Source organism: Cebus imitator, unplaced genomic scaffold (genome assembly GCF_001604975.1).
Source record: "Cebus imitator isolate Cc_AM_T3 unplaced genomic scaffold, Cebus_imitator-1.0 Scaffold20, whole genome shotgun sequence".
Taxonomy (NCBI): Eukaryota; Metazoa; Chordata; class Mammalia; order Primates; family Cebidae; genus Cebus; species Cebus imitator.
In genome coordinates this window covers 11267053-11288170 of record NW_016107335.1, presented here as the reverse complement: position 1 = coordinate 11288170, position 21118 = coordinate 11267053, and the positions used below count along the sequence as shown (strand labels likewise).

At 44.5% G+C, this 21118-nt stretch overlaps 1 protein-coding gene across 7 annotated transcripts in view; it reads right to left on the bottom strand.

Moving 5' to 3' along the window:
* Positions 1 to 21118, bottom strand: part of SFMBT2 (Scm like with four mbt domains 2) — a 245501-nt gene that overhangs the window by 99168 nt on the left and 125215 nt on the right. For all 7 annotated transcript variants that reach the window (XM_017521225.2, XM_017521235.2, XM_017521222.2 and 4 more), the window contains one exon: positions 18027 to 18124. In XM_017521225.2, the coding sequence (XP_017376714.1) occupies positions 18027 to 18124 (98 nt within the window). The remainder of the gene's footprint in view (positions 1 to 18026; positions 18125 to 21118) is intronic.

The following is a 21118-nucleotide window of genomic DNA, read 5'->3' as shown; positions in this document are numbered from 1 at the left end:
AAAAGAACATTCATGTCCGCCTGGCCTGCCTGAACGTGACTCATCTCCACATTTACTCAAGATGCTTGAAGAACCGAAGCTTATGCTCTTAAAATGTCATTTTGTGGCTATCACAGACTCCAAAAATAGCTAATGCCGTTTCCCATCCCCACTTCATTAGATAAATACATCTCACATGATATAAAATTAGGATGATGTGGCACAGGGGAGAACAAGTTCTTATTAATTAACACAACAAAATTAAAATGTACTTGATGAGGGTTTTCATGTAAAAAAAAAAAAGGCAGTGAAATCATCCTCATGCAGAAACCAAATTCTGTTTTTATTGAGATAGGGTCTCTGCCACCCAGGCTGAAGTGCAATGATGCGATCAGCACTTGCTACAACCTCCACTTCCCAGGCTCAAGCAATACTTCCACCTCAGCCTCCTGGCTACCTGGGACTACAGGTGTGCACCACCACACCTGGCTAATTTTTTGTATTTTTTGTTGAGATGGGGTTTTGCCATATTGCTCAGGCTGGTCTCAAACTCCTGAGTTCAAGCAATCTATCTACCTCAACCTCTCAAAGTGCTGGGATTACAGGCATGAGCCACTGTACCTGGCTCCAGGAACCAAATTCTTAACCTGAGTTCAACAATCAAAGGCCACAGAAATTCTCTTTCTGCGCATCAATCTCAGCATCAACTTTCAATTCATTGGTTCTTCCTTTTGGCTCATGTAGATATAAAATAAAATAGACAAAAAACAGACGATTCACCCTGCCCGATTTTTTTAAGCACCAAAATCTTTTAGTGTATTGTACTTACACAAAAATACTGCACAGTATAATTCTTTTCAGTTCCAACCTGCCAGGTTTTTGGTCCACAGGGAACTCAAAAATTGCATGTGCTTCTTTTCAGGGCCTCCATTAATTTGCCTAATTTCTAAGACTAGGCTTCAGTGAAGTCAATGGAAGGTTTTAGTTAGTACTACATTCAAATTAAAATATAATGAGCTACGCTTTAATTACTCTGTTCGTACCGGTACACTACGTCCTGCTGGAAAACCATCTAGAGCCGTTTATGATATCATTCCTCTTTTGTTTCACCAATGACCTAGTGTGCAGATGTTCATTAGAATATTACTCCCATAATATTAGTTTCATTGAAAATCAGATATTAGGAGGCCAGCATTTATTAAATCAATAGTATGCCACATTTCAATTTGATCACATTGATTTCAATTTAGCCAGTGAAGTATATGTAACAAAAATGTAATTTTAAAATCTATTGCTGAACACTAATAAGCATTTCTATTTGTTACTTACAGGTGTAAAGGGTGATCTTATCCAGTAGCTATGCATTCAATCAAGTTAAAAAATAGTAATGAGAAATGTAGAACTGTGGTATCATACATTACAACATGAACCACACGATTTCTAACAGGCAGGATGTGGTGGGTGCTGAGGGGGCCCCTAAATGCATTAACTCAACTGTTGTCATGGAAACACGACGCCAGCACGCTTCAGAGAAAGAAGCACGAGCTGCTAAGGTGCAGAACTTCTCTACCCAGCAGTCTGAGCTTCTGTTCTGCCCTTTCCAGACACCGATGTGGCAACCACTAAATACAGAGAGCTTGCATACCCCTCTACATGCTCTGCCACAGGTGGGAAGCTTCCCTGGAAAGTGCTCACCGCCAGGCAGCCTGGACTGGATCTAATAACAGCTTCCGTCTCCAGAGTCTCCTTGACACCTCAGCTACCCTCGGCTTCTCTCCACCAAGCATTTCCAGGTGAGAAACAGGGATGATGAACCTCAGCGCCATTAACCTTTTTGGGGCCAGGTTCTTTGTTGGGGGGCTGTCCTGCCACTGTAGCATGTTGCAGCTGCATTTCTGGTGTCTACCCACTAGATGCTGACTGAATCCCCCACCTGGGACAAGTGAAATGTCTCTGGGCTTTGCCACATGTCCACTGAAGGGCACATCCCCCTGGCCTGTGGGTTGAGGACCATTGATTCAGATTCAGTGAAGAGAGAAGTCAGGTATCATTGATGAGACACCTGACCTTGTGGTCTCCTCCCCCTACACTTCTGATGAGCTTCCTGAACATCAGTGGATTATCTCTGCCTCTGTTTCCAGCATGAACTCACCCTGGTACCCTTCAGCCCCTTGGTGTGATCGGTGCCAACCATCCCTGTTAATTTTGACTCACCCTGAGGCTGTCTCAGCAAGACCTGGAAATCCTAACTTGCATTTATGCAATCTACACTGTAGATTTGGTGCTGCTGTTACTCTCCCACTGCCTCTACTTTGAATGTCTGGTGTATAAAATTCAAAGATGCTATTATGAATGATGGGAATAACCCCTAACAGTGGTGACTACAACATGGCGTTAAAAAGGTTGCTTTGCATGCACAGGACGATGACAATAACTCAGTTACCTCTTCACCCACCAGCCGACTACCACTATGGCAGCAATCATTTCCAACCTGCAAATAAGCAAACTAGTCACCTAAAATGGTACTGGTCCCCAAGGAAGCCTTTATATATTAAGGTGACTTCTTATGCAAAGACCAGACAGAAAAACCTGCTCAACCTGGCATAAACCATAAGGAAATCCATCATCTCACATGGCAAAGGATTCCAGAGAAAAGGCAGCTCAAGATTGGTGAACAGAGCCATCAGCAATGTCAGAAATGGCCCAGTTCTTTTTATCGTTCTTCTTCCACACCCTAACAGTGACAGCTTCCCCCTCGTGGGCTCAAGACGGCTGCAGAAGCTCCAGACCTCTCAGGCAGATCAAGGGACCCCTTCCCTATGCTGTTTCTTCAAAGCAAGGAAACCTCTTCCAGAAATCACCAGCAGACGTCCTCATGTATTATTGACCCAAATTGGTCACGAGACTCTTCCCAAGGCAATCACTGACAAGAAAAACAGGGCCACTCTTTGGGCTTACACTGCTGATTCTAATTCTACACAGGGGGCATGACCACCCTCCTGGGTACAGGTATTTATTTGGCAAGGAACAGGGGCAGTTGTTACTTAGTAGAGTAAAAAATCATCCTGGCCAAAACCGCAGGAGAGCCCTTGTCAAAAGCAACCGAGTAATAAGCAGCTGACTAACATATTCTAGTTTAAATACCATATGGAACAGGCAACACTTAATATACATCCAGCATTCATTTTCTGGTTATTTGTTATAATCATACTGAGTTTACTCAGCCTTTAAATATCCAAGCTTACTTCTAAAACCTCGACAAAAGAAACAGTTAAAAAAAAAAAAGTGTGGCCTTGGGTTTGAGGTACATCTGTGCCTCCTGGCTCTTCCATCGTCTCTCTGTATGAGGTATGACTAGAAATTAACTTCTCTGCGCCTGGCAATTCCTGAACTTAACCAGTAAGACCCTAATGCCTCCTGAGTCAAGTTACTGTGAGGATGTGAGACAGTATGTGCCCCATACCAACATTAGGTCTGCGGCCAGTGGGCGCAAATCACTAGAAATGCTCAACAGTTCACTGCAACACTTTAAAGAACGGTGTTGGAGTTCACGTGGATCATCTATGGTTTCAAGTGCATTTTTCCTTCCGTACCTTTTTATGCTATCCCAAAGGGTCTGAAAAGTAATACATTTTCCAAAGACGTCCTCCTCAATGTGAGTGGTGAATCACACAGAAAGCCAGGGTTTGTAGCACTCCGGCCAAGCCTTGCTCCCTGTCCTGCTGTTCACAGACCTGCCATCTCTCAGTCATCGGACACAATGACAGAGGCTCAGGGAGTGCACGCCTCAGCACAGACTCACAAGCGAAATGAACAAATGTTTTGATCCCTTTGCCGGGTGGGGTTAAGTGTGCAGGCATGTCTGGATGGATTTGCTTGCAGGAGAATCGAGATGCCAGGAGGGAAAAGAATGAATTCTGTTGTGATCTAGAGACGTTGCAGGTCGTGACAAATGCAAGGTCTTGTTAAATATTAAGGTGCTTTCAGGCCGGTTTCCACTCTCCTAAACTTAGCCATTCCTTTTTCCGAGTTGTTAAATGCAGGGCATTATGTATTCATGTAAAGGTTTATCTGACGTGTTTGTGCTGGCCTTTCTGGTTATAAATGGCACTGGCAACAAAACTGGAGGCAGATTTGATCTTATCCTTGACTTTATGTCATTGAGACAGGCAGATTCAAAGTAGAGTGGCTTGCGGAGGGATGGAAGAGAGGAAGCTCGGACTGAATAGTCTCCGGGCCTTTTATTTACACCCTGCAAAGCACGCCAACCTCCTCAGGGTGCCCTGCCTGGGGTAGGAGGGAGGGAACTGAAGGGCAAAACCCAGTGGCATGGCCATGTGCTAGGCTCCCCTTATGACATGGGGCCCTCATTTTCCATGAGTTCTCAAACCTCTGAAGTCCTAAAGTTAAAATGAGAAGCTCAAACTTCCCTTTACGTCAGGTTCCTCACTGGAGACACAGCTATTTGCAAAGGTCTATTCAGAAAAGGAACCATGGGGCTTAGGTGGACAGCCTAACCTGCACAAAAGCTGGCGGGTATTTTTTTGGGGGGGGAACTGTCTCCAAACAGTTTTACTATGGCTTAAATCCAGAATAACATCATCTATGGATGAAAGAATTACACTCTTTTCTTATTTTTGTTAATGGAGGGTGGAATAGAAAACCCGAAAAAATAAAATAAAAATCTGGCACAATGATCACTTTGAAATGTGTCTTGTTTTATAAACAAGAGATCTATCCCCTTCGCACACCTCCAAATCCCTATGCCAATTACACAAATTTCATCCTAATGTTACCCCACTCTCTCTGCAATCCCAGGGAGTGGCAAGAGCCGGAATTATCCGCGGTGAGCAGAAGCCCTTTCAGAGTGAGAATTCCCAGAGTTGATAACTGAAAGTTGACTAAACTCTTAAATTCTTAGCTTTGAGAATTAAAAGCAAGTTGCCATCTAGCACACTGCAGGCAGCAGAGCTCAGGCCCCTGGGATCAAGCAGCTGTGGCCGCAAACTATAGATCTGGATTTGGCGATTTTTATAGTTACATTTATTGTTTAGCCAATGTTACCCTCTTTAGTGCAACTCTTATAAGATTTTCTCCAATAGTCATAAAAACTAGATGGCCCCGCTGGTCCTTTTTTGCCGTGGAATACATGTGCTTTAGTTCGAGAACCCAGAACATGCAAAGGATTCTGCAGATGAACCCTACCTCGCAGTTCTATACGTTGCCAGGGACGAGTGTTCAACAAACTGGGCTTCTCTGGGGTTTTCCACCCCAAAGAGATTCCGTTTAACAACACTCTTCAAGTCTGTAAAGAAACGGGAATGGCAAGAGGAGGTGGAGTCGTAGGCGAGCTCTGCAGAACCTGTGCTTTCAGGCCCAGACACCAGGGATGCCTGGGAGAACAGACCTGGCTCCAGCCAAGGGGTAGAAACCTCCCAAGTTCAATCAGTGGCCCCAAGATCACACAGGGACATGCACCAGTCTGCTAACAAAATCACCTACCATCAAAACTGCCACTATTTCTTTCTTTCTTTCTTTTTTTTTTTTTTTTTTTTGAGACGGAGTTTCTCTCTTGTTGCCCAGGCTGGAGTGCAATGGCGCAATCTCAGCCCACTGCAACCTCCACCTCCCAGGTTAAAGCTATTCTCCTGCCTCAACCTTCTGAGTAGCGGGGATTACAGGCACGTGCCACCATGCCCAGCAAATTTTTGTATTTTTAGTAGAGACAGGGTTTCGCCATGTTGGCCAGGCTAGTCTCAAACTCTGGATCTCAGGTGATCCACCTGCCTCTGGATTTCAGGTTTCCCCGAGTGCTGGGCTTAGAGGCGTGAGCCCAGCCAGCAGCCTCTATTTCAACGCCATCTGGAGAGAACGTGATGAGGAGATATCCACCATGTGACCTGCAAACATTAATTGCTAAATGACTTGGCCAAAAAATTAAGCTCTGTCTCTACATAGGGTCTTAAGGCAAATGCCGGCAGAATCTAGGTGTCCCATCTGAAGGCCAGACTCAGCTACAAGTGTTTGAATGCTGCTGCATTTAGCTGCTGAATAAGGGGGAAAGAAACCAGTCACCAAAGAAACTGCAGCCTCACAATCTATGGTGAGAGAAGCTCGCATCTTCCTCTCCCCTTTGGCTGTACCAGACGGAATGAGAAAGAAAAGCTTCTCTCGGCCACATTTAATCTTCTCTCCCCAGCCTTTAATCTAGGTCTCCGATGCTAACATATAGGAGAGATTCCCTCCTAAGGGTTAAATCTATAGTCACACTGACAGGCACATCATTCAAAGCTAAGAAAACACTGAAAAAAAAAAATCACTGGATGCAGAATCTTTGGTGTTACGAGCAGTGTGAACACTGAGTAGAGAGGGCATCCGGCAAAGAAGGCCTTTCTTTCTGTCTTTGTTTGTGTGAGGGAAAAATGACCTCGCACGGCATTCCTCCCATCAATTAGCCTTCTTTCCATGTCCACGTCCCTTCATTTATCAGACACTGAGAAATGGAAAAAGCGAGATACTAAAAGAAAGCACTCCAGGTGCAGCTTCAGACCCGACAAACCTGACTCAACCCAGCGAACTGCCATGACTGCCAGCCCTTGACCTTGACTTACGGATTTCCGGGGTGCCTGTTATCCCCTATCAGTGATGTGTCTACAATCTTGATACTTATGTCAAAGACGACAGAGACTGAGTTACAGAAGGACACCCAGATACTGAGTATTCTATGGAAGTACTTAGCCCAGGCACGTGTTTGCTCTGTTTTGAGTCCAGATGAAGTACAAGCCTCAGTTATCATGAGCTTGGATCCCTGGAACCTCCATTAGGTGCAGATTCTGACGAGAAACTGGTCAGGGACATAAGACAATCGACTGGAATTAGTGTCCTAGGCATACGAGTCGCATCAAAAACAAACTTCTCCTTGGTTTCAAATAAAACAGAAATAAGCGGGAAGCACTGGGGAGTCACTGACCAGCCACACCTCACCTGTCAGTGACATACACTCCTGAGAACCATGATAGGAAAGAGCCATCAATTCAGCAGAAAAGAATTAGCTGCCTACAAAAAAGCAGAAACGCTGGATGCCAACCATATCCCCAGACCAGAGTGCTCTCCTGGGCTTATTCCTCAAGCAATTTGTATCTTTATTCTCTATTTGTTTAGTTAGAAAACAGTACATAGTATCAGGTTAGTGCCCGATCAAACAATCCAAAAGACGACACTTTAAAAAAGAGAGAGAGAGGAAAACTAATCTCACATACAACATGTGTGGACAATATTAAGTTAGTCTGTGATCACTTTCAACAGGAGCAAACCTTGACATTTCAGGTTTGTGAGCAACAGGGTTTCATGGAAAATGGTTTTTTTCTTTCTTTTTTTTTAATGCTGAGATTTTAATGTTTTTTAATGTTTTGTTTTTTTATTACTAATTTCCTTTCTTTCCTAACTTCCTTCCTTCTTTCCTTCCCTCTCCCTTCCCCCCCTTCTTTCACCTCCTTCCTCCCTCTTTCTCCCCTCCTTTCCTTCCTTCCTTCCTTCCCTCTTTCTCTTTCTCTTTCTTTCTTTTTTCTGTGATGGAATCTGGCTCTATCACTCAGACTGGAGTGCACTGGGTTCAAGTGATTCTCTGGCCTCAGCCTCCCAAATAGCTGGGATTACATGTGCACACCACCATGCCCAGCTAATTTTTGTCCACTGTGTAGAGACAGGGTTTCGTCACGTTGACCAAGCTGGTCTAGAAATCCTGAGCTCCAGCAATCCTCCCGCCTGGCCTCCCAAAGTGCTGAGATTACAGGTGTGAGCTACCGTGCCTGGCTCCTGAGATGTTTACTTAATTTCAATTCCTCCCAACTATTCTTCTCGGTGCTCTCAACTCTTTCCTCTTCTTAGCAAAGTACTGAGCTGGGGTATTTTTAGTTGATCACAAAGTGCCATCCTTAGCTGTAAACTCAGCATCCCATAAATGGAGCCATTCCTCTCTTAGGTTAGTCAGCTCTATGATTCAAAACCACTCAAAGGAGGCTTGCTTCATTTAAGTTACAGTGATGGCCTCTCCTACGCTTTGATTCTTCTAAGTTAACTTTTGGACTTGTTTCTTCATGAATCCATTCAAGAATATTTACTGAGAACTGATGATGTCCTGGGTACTGCTGAAGGCACTGGGGAAAAGCAGTCATGAAAATAAAAACTCGGCTCTCATGGACCCTGCGCTCCAGCTAGGGGAGGCAGGCCATATGCCAAACCATTTAAATTAAATTAAAAAAATAAAAAGCAAAGCATTATATGATAGTTGGGAGAGCAGTGCTGAACCAGGGTAGCAGGGAGAGTGTGTGGAGGGGGAGATGGTGGCACAGAGCGGGGTTTTCTAATTTTAAGCAAAGACCAGTAGTGAGTGAGGGAAGGGGCCATGCAGGAATCTGGGGTGACCTTCCAGGCAGACCAGGCATTCTACGAAGGTCTGAGGCAGCAGTGAGTGGGCGTCAGTGGGACAGTGGGGAGCTGGAAGGGCCACGGCAGGCACGTGACGCCTCTGGAAACAGGCGCTCAGACGCGGGTGTCCCACCCTGATGAGATTTAAGAGCGAAACCTGGGCTCCGCCTGACTGCAGTTTCAACAGAAACCCTCAGGCTACAACCTTGGGGTACAATGACCAGAAACCAGGAAACAAGCTCTGAAATGGATGGGACAGTCCACGGGACAGAGATGGTGGTCTGGACTTGGGCCTTGGCAAAGGCCACAGAGAAAGAGAGAGTTGGGGACAGAGTTTGAAGGGAGAGCAGACAGGATTTGCTGACGGGTGGAATGGAAGTGTGCAGAGAAGGGGTCACCTGGGAGGCCTGAGGCTGTGGTCCTCACAGAGGGGGCCCGCCTGCAAGGGAAACTGTGGCTGGAAATGTAGCTGATAAAAAATAGCTTACACCAATCTAAAACTTCCCTTAAACATAAGAGCAGTTCACTGTGTCTAAACTGTGTGTACAATCTGGTTTATAACCAGTTTATTACCTTCTAAGAGTTGAGAATTTTGGTATGTGCCAGGCAGAGAGTGTCTATGTGAACAGCCCCCAATAAAAACCCTAAGCACTGAGTCTCCAAGGACCTGCCCTGGTAGAAGAGTACCTGGCACCTGTTGTCACAGCTGGGTGCTGTACGACACCTCCTGGAGGGCGCTCTGGAAGCTTCTGTCAGGCTTTCTGGACTTCACCCCATTGCTGATTCTGCTTTCTATCCTTTTACTGTAATAAACTATTTCCATGAGTGTAACAACTTCTGAATCCTGTGGGTCCTGTCAGTAAATTACCAAACCTGGGCAGACGTGGTGATCTCCCACACAGAGGTGTGAGGCGGAGAGGGGATACAAGGAGGATACCAAGGGTTTAGCCTCAAATGCAACTGCCTTTTTTTTTTGAGATGGATTCTCACGCTGTTGTCTGGGCTGGAGTGCAGTGGCTCGATCTTGGCTCACTACAAACTCTGCTTCCTGGGTTCAAGTGATTCCCGGCTAATTTTTGCATTTTCGGTAGTGACATGGTTTCACCATGTTGGCCAGGCTGGTCTCGAACTCCTGACCTCAAGTGATCCGCCAGCCTCTGCCTCCCAAAGAAGTGCAGTTGCCTTTATCGATAATTCCCTGCACTCTAAGGCAAACCTCTGAGTAGCTCATTTAGAATTTCAAACACACTAAGATTTTCAATATTGTTTTAAAGAACACAAAAGGGTTCCAACAATTTCCCTTCTTTAAAGGATAAAAAAAGGATTACAGATTTTAGTGGCATTTCAAATATGTCCCTTCCTTGCTATGACAAGCTGTGGTCATGAAAGAAGTGAGCTGGAGAGCTTTTGTTTTCCCTGGGCTGTATCTATGTGTTCCTCTAAGAAAATAATACCTTATATCTATTAACTAGCAAATTGGGAATTGCTGTTTCTTATTTACAGATCTTTCTGATAGACAAACGAGTTGTCAAATGAAACTTGTACCATCTAACATTTGCAAACATGTAGGATCATGCAGATGTGGAATACCATTTACAAGAACTGCTGGGAATGAAAAGTAGTACTATCACAGGTGCTCATAAATGTCGGACACGTGAAATGTTACCATTACTGATGGGCTTTTATTTTCTAGTCTCCTTTAGCCCTAGTTTTAAAGCTTACTAAGCCCCCAAAAATCCTTTAGTGGCCTCAGTATACGCTTAGTGAACTGGGCAGCAAAGACATTATTGACCAAAAGACTGAGTTTGTCCTGTAATGAACTTCACTGTCTGATGACAGCAACCCATCCTAAATAAAAAGCTTTTATAGAAACTGGGGCATTTTGCTTGAGTGGACATTGGGATGTATCACAAGTTAATCAAATGATGGTTTCCAGAGGCTGCAAAACTGGTCAATGTGACTATGTCAAAGAAAGATTTCATCTACTTTTTACACATATCTTAAGTTGATTCTTTTTTTTTTTTTTTTTTTTTTTTTTTTTTTTTTTTTTTTTTTTTTTTTTTTTTTTTTTTTTTTTTTTTGAGACGGAGTTTCGCTCTTGTTACCCAGGCTGGAGTGCAATGGCGCGATCTCGGCTCACCGCAACCTCCGCCTCCTGGGTTCAGGCAATTCTCCTGTCTCAGCCTCCTGAGTAGCTGGGATTACAGGCACACGCCACCATGCCCAGCTGATTTTTTGTAGTTTTAGTAGAGACGGGGTTTCACCATGTTGACCAGGATGGTCTCGATCTCTTGACCTCGTGATCCACCCGCCTCGGCCTCCCAAAGTGCTGGGATTACAGGCTTGAGCCACCGCGCCCGGCCTTAAGTTGATTCTTAAAATGCAGATTTCTTTCTGTTCCAAAACCTGAGAATCACCCAGCTGCGTGATACAGAGACATCTGCTCTGAATTAAAATCCGCTGAGACACCACGGAGATGTGCAGTGCAGTCACCTCTACAGACTTGCGACGGATGTGGATAGTATGCAGACAGCTTTGGCAAATCCTCTAGGCCTCTAAATAATGGAGATGGTCTTCAAGAAAAAAAAAATCATTACGTCTTTTTCAATCAAATGAAGCTTTTACTGACCTTTGGATTTTTTTAAACCCATTTCATCAACTATTTATCCTTCAACTGAGTGTACACTTTGGAAATTATCTGCATTTTCCAAATAAGGTAAGTCAAAATTCCCAGTGAAATATGGCATCCAATGCTATTCAGAGTGATCTCTCAAATCAAAGGTAAATAACGGCAGAAATGCTAATTGTGAGATTCTTTTCACACCATTCCTGTTTGTATTCAAGACAGAAAGGAACGCCTACCCAGGGGCTTGCTCAGATTGCATGCAGACACTGACAGACAACCATACAGATGTGTGAACTCATCCCCCCACGTGAGCCACCACAGCATAATGGAACTCATCCCATCCTAATACCCGTTTCATCCAAAGTGTAAAAATAATAAACAGAACTGCTTGGAAATACTGCTCGTCTCTGGCCATTAAATGTGCTTAGCTTTGACTTCTGTCTCGTAACAGCTGAACACTATGGCAATTTTCCATAACAACATGTATCTTAGATGACTCACTGCTGAATTCAAACACATATTCCTTTTACTATAATGAAAGAAACTAGAAAGAAGTCTGCCTGCTGATAAACAGTGATGATCAAACAGTGATAACAGAGAAAAAAAGCGTGTGTGTGTGTGTGTGTGTGTGTGTGTGTGTGTGTGTGTGTTTTTTTCTTTTTGAATCCTGCAAAAGAATACTGCTTGCTGGAACTTTTAAACACTTGAGAAAGAAAATTTCTCTCTTTTTTTTTTTTTAATAAATAAAGCAACTGCTAAGACAGTTTGATCTTCATCCACGTGTCCATATCATTTCTCTGAACTTTACCTTCATGTAAGCAAAGGAACTCAGTAAAGAGTGCTAGTGTGTCATTTCTAAGATTTCTGAACATACATGAAATGCAATCGTATTGGGTTGAAGAACGTCCCCCTGCAAATTCATACTCACCCAGAAGCTAGGCATGCAACCTTATTTGAAAATACGGTCTTTGTAAATGCAATCGAGTCAAGACAAAGTTGGATGGGATTAGCACAAGGCTCATTCAAATAATGGTTATCTTGTAAGCAGAGAGAAATTTGGACAGATGTGGAAAAGGCCATGTGAACATGGAGGCAGGGAACCGAGGGAGGTGGCCACAAGCTGAGCAGAGCGCAGGACACAGGCAACCCCAGAAGCTGGAGCCGACCTCTGCTTCCGCCCCAGAGCCTTCAGGAGAGTGTGATCCTGCCAATACCCTGATTTCACACGCTAGTCTCCAGAAGCACGAGAGAACAAATTTCTGGTCAAAGTCATCCAGTCCATGGGAATTTGTGACAGTAGCCTTTACAAACTAAGAAAATGGTGTTCTCGTGCCCTCAAAATTAAACGTGTAGATTCTCTCTCATTACAAAATATAGTTAAGAAACTGCCCATGTCACTCCCAGTGAACTGAAATAAGAGAAAACATTTATGAAAGTGTCTCACCAGCTTTAAGAACACGTAATACTCAAAGCAACCAATGTCTATTATAAAGTGCCTAACCCCATACCCTGCCTCATGAGAGGCCCAAAAGTAATATTCAGTATCTACTCTCAAAGCACTTCTTAATTATGTACAAAATATTGAATAAGATGATAATTTTCAAGTACTCTACCAAAATAATAGTCTGAATTCTCATGGGAAGAAATTAAATTGAGTGAGGGAAGAAGGTAAGGTAATTGTATTTTGGAAAATATAAACAAATTATTAAACCCTGGAATCAGGTCAACAGCACATAATAGCTTTGTGCAAAGACTTGTGCTCAATAAATGTTTAATGAATTAGTTAATTTTTAATTACAAATATATTAAGATGATTAATGTGTATACCTTTTGAGTCTTAGTATTCATAGTTCTAAATAAGTGTGCATATCCGCTTAATCTGTATATGAACTCAAAAATTTTAAACTCAGACCAGGCATGGTGGCTCACACCTATAATCCCAGCACTTTGGGAGGCCGAGGTGGGTGGACTGCTTGAGTTCAGGAGTTCAAGACCAACCTGGCCCACATGGTGAAATCTCGTCTCTACTAAAAATACAAAAAACATTAGCCAGGCCTGGTGGTGTACACCTGTAATGCCAGCTACTTGGGAGGCTGAGGCAGGAGAATCCCTTGAACTCAGGAGGCAGAGGCTGCAGGGAGCCACACTGAGATTGTGGGTGACAGAGTGAGACTATCTCCAAAAAAAAAAAAATTAATTAAATTCAAGGAGTTGAAGACATGTACATTCATGAATTCACGCATTTATTTGATAGGTATTAACTGAGTCCTACTATGGTCAAGAAAGTATGTTCCTAAGAACAGACAAGAAAAACATGTCCTTGGTTTCCTGGAGCTTCAAAGTTAGGCAAAAAGAGATGGGCATTATACAAGGAACTGCACAAATGATTAATCATAACTGTAACAGAACAAGCTGCTGAAGGACACCTAACAGAGGCTCAAGTTCCTCTGGGATGGGGCCAGGGATCTGGGGAAGGGTTCCTTTAGGGAATCTATATTTGAGAATGAAAAATGAGTACGACTTTAACAGAAAGAACAAAACAGGTACGTATTAGTCCATTTTCACATTGCTGATAAAGATGTACCCAAGACTGGGCAATTGACAAAAGAAAGATGCTTATTGGACCGACAGCTCCCCATGGCTGGGGAGGCCTCACAACCATGGTGGAAAATGAAAGGCATGTCTTCCATGGCAGCAGGCAAGAGAAAAGAGCTTGTCAGGGAAACTCCCATTTCGAAAGCCATCAGATCTCCTGAGACTTTCTCACTATCACCAGAAAACAGCATGGGAAAGACCTGCCCCTATGATTCAGTTATCTCCCACGGGGTCCCTCCCACAACATGTGGGAATTCTGGGAGTCACAAGATGAGATGTGGGTGAGGACACAGAGCCAAACCATATCAAGGTACAAAGGATGTTAGAGAAGCATAACAATTGCACCTTGTGGTACAGCAAGGAAGGGTGTGGAAGGAGACACTGCACAGGGAAGCACGTGAAAAATCTCCCCAGGCCGAGGGTGTCCAGGAAGGATGTGGCGGCTTGATTGTACCCTAGAGTCCAAACAATAAGATTTTTTTCAATGGCAGTGCTAGGTTAAAAAATCCACATTCATTTCACCTCCTCCTAAACTCTAACCAAAACTACAGTCCAGACACTAAAAAAAAAAAAAAAAGACACAAACCCACTCAGCACACAAAGGTAAGGAAGCAAAAAAGCTGATGAAGAAGTGAGTAATTCAACACATTCAGCAAAGCCAAATCCCAGGCCTTCAGCAGAAAAGCTGAGTGCCAACACAGTGACTCCTGCCGAAGCCCGGAAAGGCTCCGAAACGAGTCCCACCAGATATCCAAAATGGGGGTCGACAGGAGCTTAGGATGTAAGCGTGGGGAGGCAGCTGGGAAGCAGAGCAGTGAGACCCTACACAGCCTCCCTGAGCCCTGTCTCAGCCTTCTCTGAAGAGGCTGGGGCAGGAACCAACAGTACACGCCAACACCCCAGCCCTCCTCTCTCCACGTGACCCCTGAAACACTGGCAGTCAGACCTGGAGTCCCAAGTGGGAGACTGGGAGACTGAAAAACTCTCCCTGGGAAACCAGCCAGAGAGGAAAAACTAGAGGACAAGAAGTGGCTCACATGTCATCCTCCAGGGGCTGACCACTACATTCTAATCACCCCCTACACCTTCTTTCCTTTTGAGACAGAGTCTTGCTCTATTGTCCAGGCTGGAGTGCCGTGATCCAATATCAGCTCATTGCAACCTCTGCCTCCCAGGATCAAGCAATGCTTCTACCTCAGCCTCCTAAGTAACTGGGATTACAGGTGCATGTCACCATGCCCAGATAATTTGTTTGTATTTTTAATAGAGACAGGGTTTCACCATGTGGCCAGGCTGCTCTCGAACTCCTGACCTCAAATGATCTGCCCACCTTGGCCTCCCTAAGTGCTACGATTACAGGTGTGGGCCACCACACCCCAGCCAAAACCTCTGATTCTGAGACAAATGACAGCTCACCTAAAATTCTACACACACACAAATTATCAATTAAGTACGCTGATACGATAGACATTTTCAGCCACTTTTAGTGAGAAAATGTAGACAGCATTTTATCATCTTTGCAACCTAAGGACAGGATGCCGAAGTGAGCCAGCCAAGATTGTTAACAATATTCAGCTTATTTTGACTACATTAAAGAGGTTCCTGAGTCCTACTCCTGGCCCAGCTGCCTGGACAAGATGAGAACATTCATTTCACTGCAAAGAAACACTCAATTTCAGCCTGCTCCTGAGAACTAAGCTGTAAAATCAGAAAACATGAACCAACCGACCCCTGTCCACCTTTCTAAGGCATGTGACCTCCAGTTCATGTTACATCTTCAGCAGAAGCAACTCCGGTAACCCCTCACCCTCTTAAGATTCGCTCACAGACCAGGTGCAGTTGCTCACACCAGTAATCTCTGCACTTTAGGAAGCTGAGACAGGAGGATCACTGGAGCCCAGGAGTTTGAGACCAGCCTGGGTAACACAGTGAGACTCTATCTGTACAAAAAAAAAAAAAAAAAAAAAAAAAAAAAAAAAAAAAAAAAAAAAAAAAAAAAAAAAAAAACTAAAAATTAGCTGATACGGTTTGGCTGTGTCCCCACCCAAATCTCATTTTGAATTACAGTTTCCCTAATTCCCACTGTCGTGGCAGAAACCCGGTGGGATGTAATTGAATCATGGGGGCAGCTTCCCCATGCTCTTCTCCTGATAGTGAGTATGCTCTCGAGAGATCTGATGGTTTTACCAGGGGCTTCCCCCTTCACCCAGCTCTTACTCTCCTTCCTGCCGCCATGTGAAAAATGACGTGCTTACCTCCCCTTTTGACATGATTGTAAGTTTCCTGAGGCCTCCTCAGCCTTGCTGAACTGTGAGTCAATTGAATCTCTTTCCTTTATAAATGATCCAGTCTCAGGTACGTCTTCATTAGCAGCATGAGAACAAACTAATACATTAGCTGGGTGTGCTGGGGTATGCCTGTGGTTCTAGCTACTTGGGAGGCTGAGGCGGGAGGGGTGCTTGAAACTGGGAGTTTGATGCTTCTGTGAGGTACCATCACCCTACTACATTCCAACCTGGGTGACTGAGTGACACCCTTTCTCCAAAAACCAAACAAACAAAAAAGATTAGCTCACAACTTTACCTACTGAATCCTCTCATCGACTCTGAGGAAAAGCCAGTTTGGTGCCCAAATCACATCCAGCTTTCTTCCCTCTTCAGAGTAGGGAAAGGGCCCTCTCTGAACAAAGAGGACAGTGCCCACTTCCCATCCTGCCAACTGGAATTGGCATCCTGCTTAGGAAGGCATACCTGGGCAGGGTTCGCACAGCACTGAGGCCCCGGGTGCTCCAGCCCCACAGGAAGGCAGGCCTGGGGCTGCAGAGAGGGCTTCGCTGCTCTGGCAGCTCTGGGGCTTAGACTGGAGGATGGACATCTGTCATTTTTCACTGGCTCACTCCTTGAACTCCTCACATGTATGTATAAGGTACTTCAAAATAAAATCTATTTTTTCAAGGGTGAAGGATGTGATTGGATTTGATCCACATTCAAATACGACTGAGGCCACGGTGAAGAAAAAGGGGACCGGGTGACGAGGGCAGGCTGGCTCGGGCGGGGGTAGCACAGCCGCCAGGTCCCACGTTGAAGGCTGTTTTTCTTGATCCTTTTTGTAAAAGGGAGGGCAGTATTGAAGAAAAGGGAGAGAAGAGCAAGCCGAGGCAGGGGTGATCTCCCGGGCTCCAGTCATCCTCCCCCCTCGGCTTCAAAGCGCGGGGATTACAGGTGTGAGCACCTGCACCTGGTCTGTGAGCGAATCTTAAGAGGGTGAGGGGTTACCACCACAGTTGCTTCTGCTGAAGGAGAGGAAGAGGAAGACAAAGAAGGGGAGGGAGAAGGATTTGGTCAGCGAGGCAACAAGTAGCAACAACGCCTCCCTGTCAGTCAACAGCAGCTCGTGGTGACACACACTGTTCCTCCAGCACTGGAGGCCCCAAACACTGTAAAAATCATCCCTCCATTACATAGCAGAGCACATTTACACGGCCAAGCTGAGGAGGAGGTCTTAATAAGTCCAATTTTACAAACAGGGGAAGCTCTGAATGAAAGGGTCAACGATTTGTCACGACTGCTTAAAAGGCGGACAGGACTTGGGCGTCAACAGAATCCAGGAAGCCCCGCCCCCTACGGAACCCTTAAACTCTTGCTGTGCGGGGTGCCCAAACACACATTAAGTACATCTTCTGCATGAAACTTCTATGACTCTGCAGACGTGCACCACCCCAGGGCTGGGAAGCTGCTGGATGTCTGTCTGTCACAACCACATTGAGAATTGTCCAAAGACACCAATGGGTTGGGTAGCCACCCACACTTGAGTTCCAAATAAGACAGCCTTGTTTTATGATTTCCTCGGATGGACCTGAATGGACCATCCCTGTCCAGAACCTAATATCCTCTTTCATATAAGTGTGAAGTATAATTTTTGAAGTGTAAAGAATTTGGTGGCCGTTTCAGTGGAGATGCATTTCATAAGCTCTTCATCTTCATGTGAGTGCCTGGCAGAAGGTCTAGTACTTAGCAGAACCTCGGGACATCAAGAAAATTGAACCACGGCACGCATCATTTTCTGTCATTTTTACTAAACATCAAAATTACGACTTGCTCTATTTCCTTTGTTTCTGTAGTAGAAAGTGAGGGGGTGAAAATATTTCCATAACAATATTCTGCAAAGAAAAACAGTAAACCTAAACAATTTTAATCACATCCTGTAATATGGGTCATTATGAAGATTATTTAAAAAAAAACAGCAACACGAAACAGACAAAACCTTAAACATTTAAAATGTAAACTGGTTAAGAAGGTGCCTTTTTCAAGTGGGAAAGGATTTGCTATGGAAAACTTTTTAGGCGGTTTTGTTATCAAAAAGAGTAGATAGATAACATTGCTAAGAATCAACATCTTACCTTAAATACTTCCATTGGAAGAGGAAATTTGGCAGCATCAGTAAGGGATTTTTCCAGAGTACATTTCCATTCAGAGGCCATCTTCAAAGGATAGATTTCTGTATCAACGGCAAATCACATAAGAGTTTAAGGACTAACAATGTTCTGCCCGCTGGTTCTTTACTGCATGTTAATTCCCAAGTTTTCCTGATACCTCAACATGATCAGTGACCGTCAGAGTTCACACCCAGAACCCACCACCCGCTGGCAGGATGTTCTGAAATTAAATAGCAACCTGGGATTCTGCTGTCAGAAATGAAGAATTAACTTAACAGAGCTCTTCTTCAGGGAACATTTGTATGCATTTAGTTGGCATTCTGTAAGTAATTTAATGGTATTAATCACATTAGCAAAAACCTTCAGTCATCCATGGGCCAAAATTCCACATATCACCTAGGAAAGCAATGCCCACTGATGAGGAACTTATTATCTGATACATTTCTAAACTACAAATGACTCTAGTCTGGCATTTGCAGTTATTACAACATATTTTTCACTAAATCTCTAAGCTCTCATCTGCTAAAAATAGTCCCTGTAAGTCAGAAAATTATTAAAAGGTAAATTAAAATTTACCAACCAAGTTTAATATTTACACTTGAAATGTTGCTTAACACACCACATGTTGCCCATATTTTTCCCCAGGTGGTGGGGGTGGGGGATAAGATTTACAGATGGAGGTTACACAGTCTGAATGCAAAATTAAAAGGGAAAAAAAAAAGCACTGAGCACTGTTTTTACCTATTGCTGAAACTCCAAGAGAATTTTACGGCCTGATCTCAACAGATTTAAGACCTTATCAAAGTAGGATTTGCAGAAGCCCTCACTGGAAGGAGATATGTTTATGCCTTCACTATATCAACCCAGGCTACTTCAGACAGACGCTTAGGATATGAATATGAAATTAAGCACAGTTAAAAGGCAACATTAAACCTTTGGGACTGTATTTTTAATTTCTTACATGTCTGATTTTTAGCATGAAGCCATCTATTTTGATCCTCATAGCTTTTGAACTCACCTTGAGCTTTAAGCCCCTGTTTCAGCGGTTTATTGAGTCCTAATCACGGTTAGGGTGAGATCCTGTCAGAACTAGCCAGGCCATCAGCGCACTGCCCGACGTCATTGTCACTTACTCAAAGACACGCAAAGGGTAGTTCACCACAACACATCCTCTGCGTGTGTGTGCACTGTCTATGTCCTTCCTAGTGTTTGTGTCCACTCTTCCACCTCTGCTGAACTTTTTGTTTCCAGTCTGGCCTTTCTAAATAGTAGCTCACGTAACTGGGAGCGCACGGTGGGACCTTAACACACACTTCTGCCGAGACTGAAAGAATGGAGCCTCTGATGTCCATAGTGAGAAGGGGGCACTCAGGAAGACATTGCTTATCACAGGGTCCCCAAAAGTAGGTCCAGGGACCAGTTCACAGCGTCCTGCAAGCTGTTCCATGAGGGTGAGGGGGATACCTGTGCACTCGTGCAAACTCACGGGCACTGCATCCAAACCAGACAGAGAGACAGGGGCCACTCAGGGGAGCCTGGAGAGCAAAGCCCTGAGGACACCAATGCAGGGTCAGGAGAGAAACTACCAACAACAGGCTGGACCTTGTAATGGACAGTGACCATAAACACATGCCCCTTCCCAGCAAGCCGGGTAGGCAGACAGGAGTTCAACCTGGGCATGGTAGGAAAAGGACCCACTCACAGAAAACAATGGGGACTTCCAAAGCCTGCACCAAAGAAGGGATTCAAAGACCCAACAGGTGCGGGAAGAAAAGCATGATCTGCCTGGCCGGCACCTTTGGCCTCTTGGTTTGGAACTGGGACTAGTTATACCCCTGACCCTTGATGGTTGTCTCTGAGTGGGGGAGGGATGCCCTGAGTCAGAGGAGATGGTAAAAGAATGGTCATAAAACACCTTCACTGGGAGGCCAAGGTGGGTGGATCACTTGAGGTCAGGAGTTCAAGACCAGCCAAGCCAATATGGTGAAACCCCATTTCTAATAAAAAAAAACAAAAATTAGCCGAGTGTGGTGGCAGGTGCTTGTAATCCCAGCTACTCAGGAGGCTGAGGCAGGAGAATTGCTTGAACCCAGAAGGCAGAGGTTGCAGTGAGCTGAGATTGTGCCACTGCACTTCAACCTGATTGAGACTTTGTCTTAAACAAACAAACGAAAACAAAAAACCACCTTAAGGCAAGGAGGAATGGAAATCCAACATGACCAGGGTTAGACCCAAGCTATGAGAACTAATCGAGGGGATGTCCAGACCCCAGTGGGGTTGCCGGAGCCCTCCAGACTCTGCACGTTGGCCCAGGAAGGCGGACCAAACAAGTCATCCCTGAAAAACAAACCCCTCTGTCCAACAGATGCCATCTGTCTTCCTCCACACCAGAGACAAAGGTAACAAGAAGTCCAGGTGCCAGGTGGGCCCCGCCTCTGTCCTACAACCCAAAGGTTCTCTGTTTTCTTTCTGATGCTGTTAAATCCCAGAATGAACCCAGCCCACAGCAAGGCAGACTTCTTTCGTGAAAAGGTAAAAATCAGCTGCAGTTTTGACAGCCTGACAACAACCAGCAAGAGAACAACACTGCCCGTGTGCATTCTGTGAGACATGGGCACGCTGGCCATACTGGCAAGTTAATGGACAAGAAACAAGACCCTTCAAAGAACATAGACCACTTTCTTAAAATGATCATGTTGCAGATAACTGAATAAAGTATATCATGCCAGTTTCTGCTTCAGGGAAGGCCGTGAGCAATTAAGATATGTTCCGATTTCTCTGTAACTAGAAGGCTACTAGAAAAACAAGGCCATCTCTCTTTGTTGCAAGGGTTTGGTGGGGCATTTCCTAGTAAGTGCCGCAGGAAGCAGGAATGCATAACGTAATTATGAATAAACAAAGGCCTTGACAGACAACCCTTCTTTTATGCACCTGCCTCCAAAAAACTTCCATTTCCTCCTGCTCCTCGAGGTCATACCCAGCGAAGAAAGATGAATCTATGTTGTGAAGAGATGGTAAACATCAGAAAGTGTTATGGACTAAATGTTTGTGTCTCT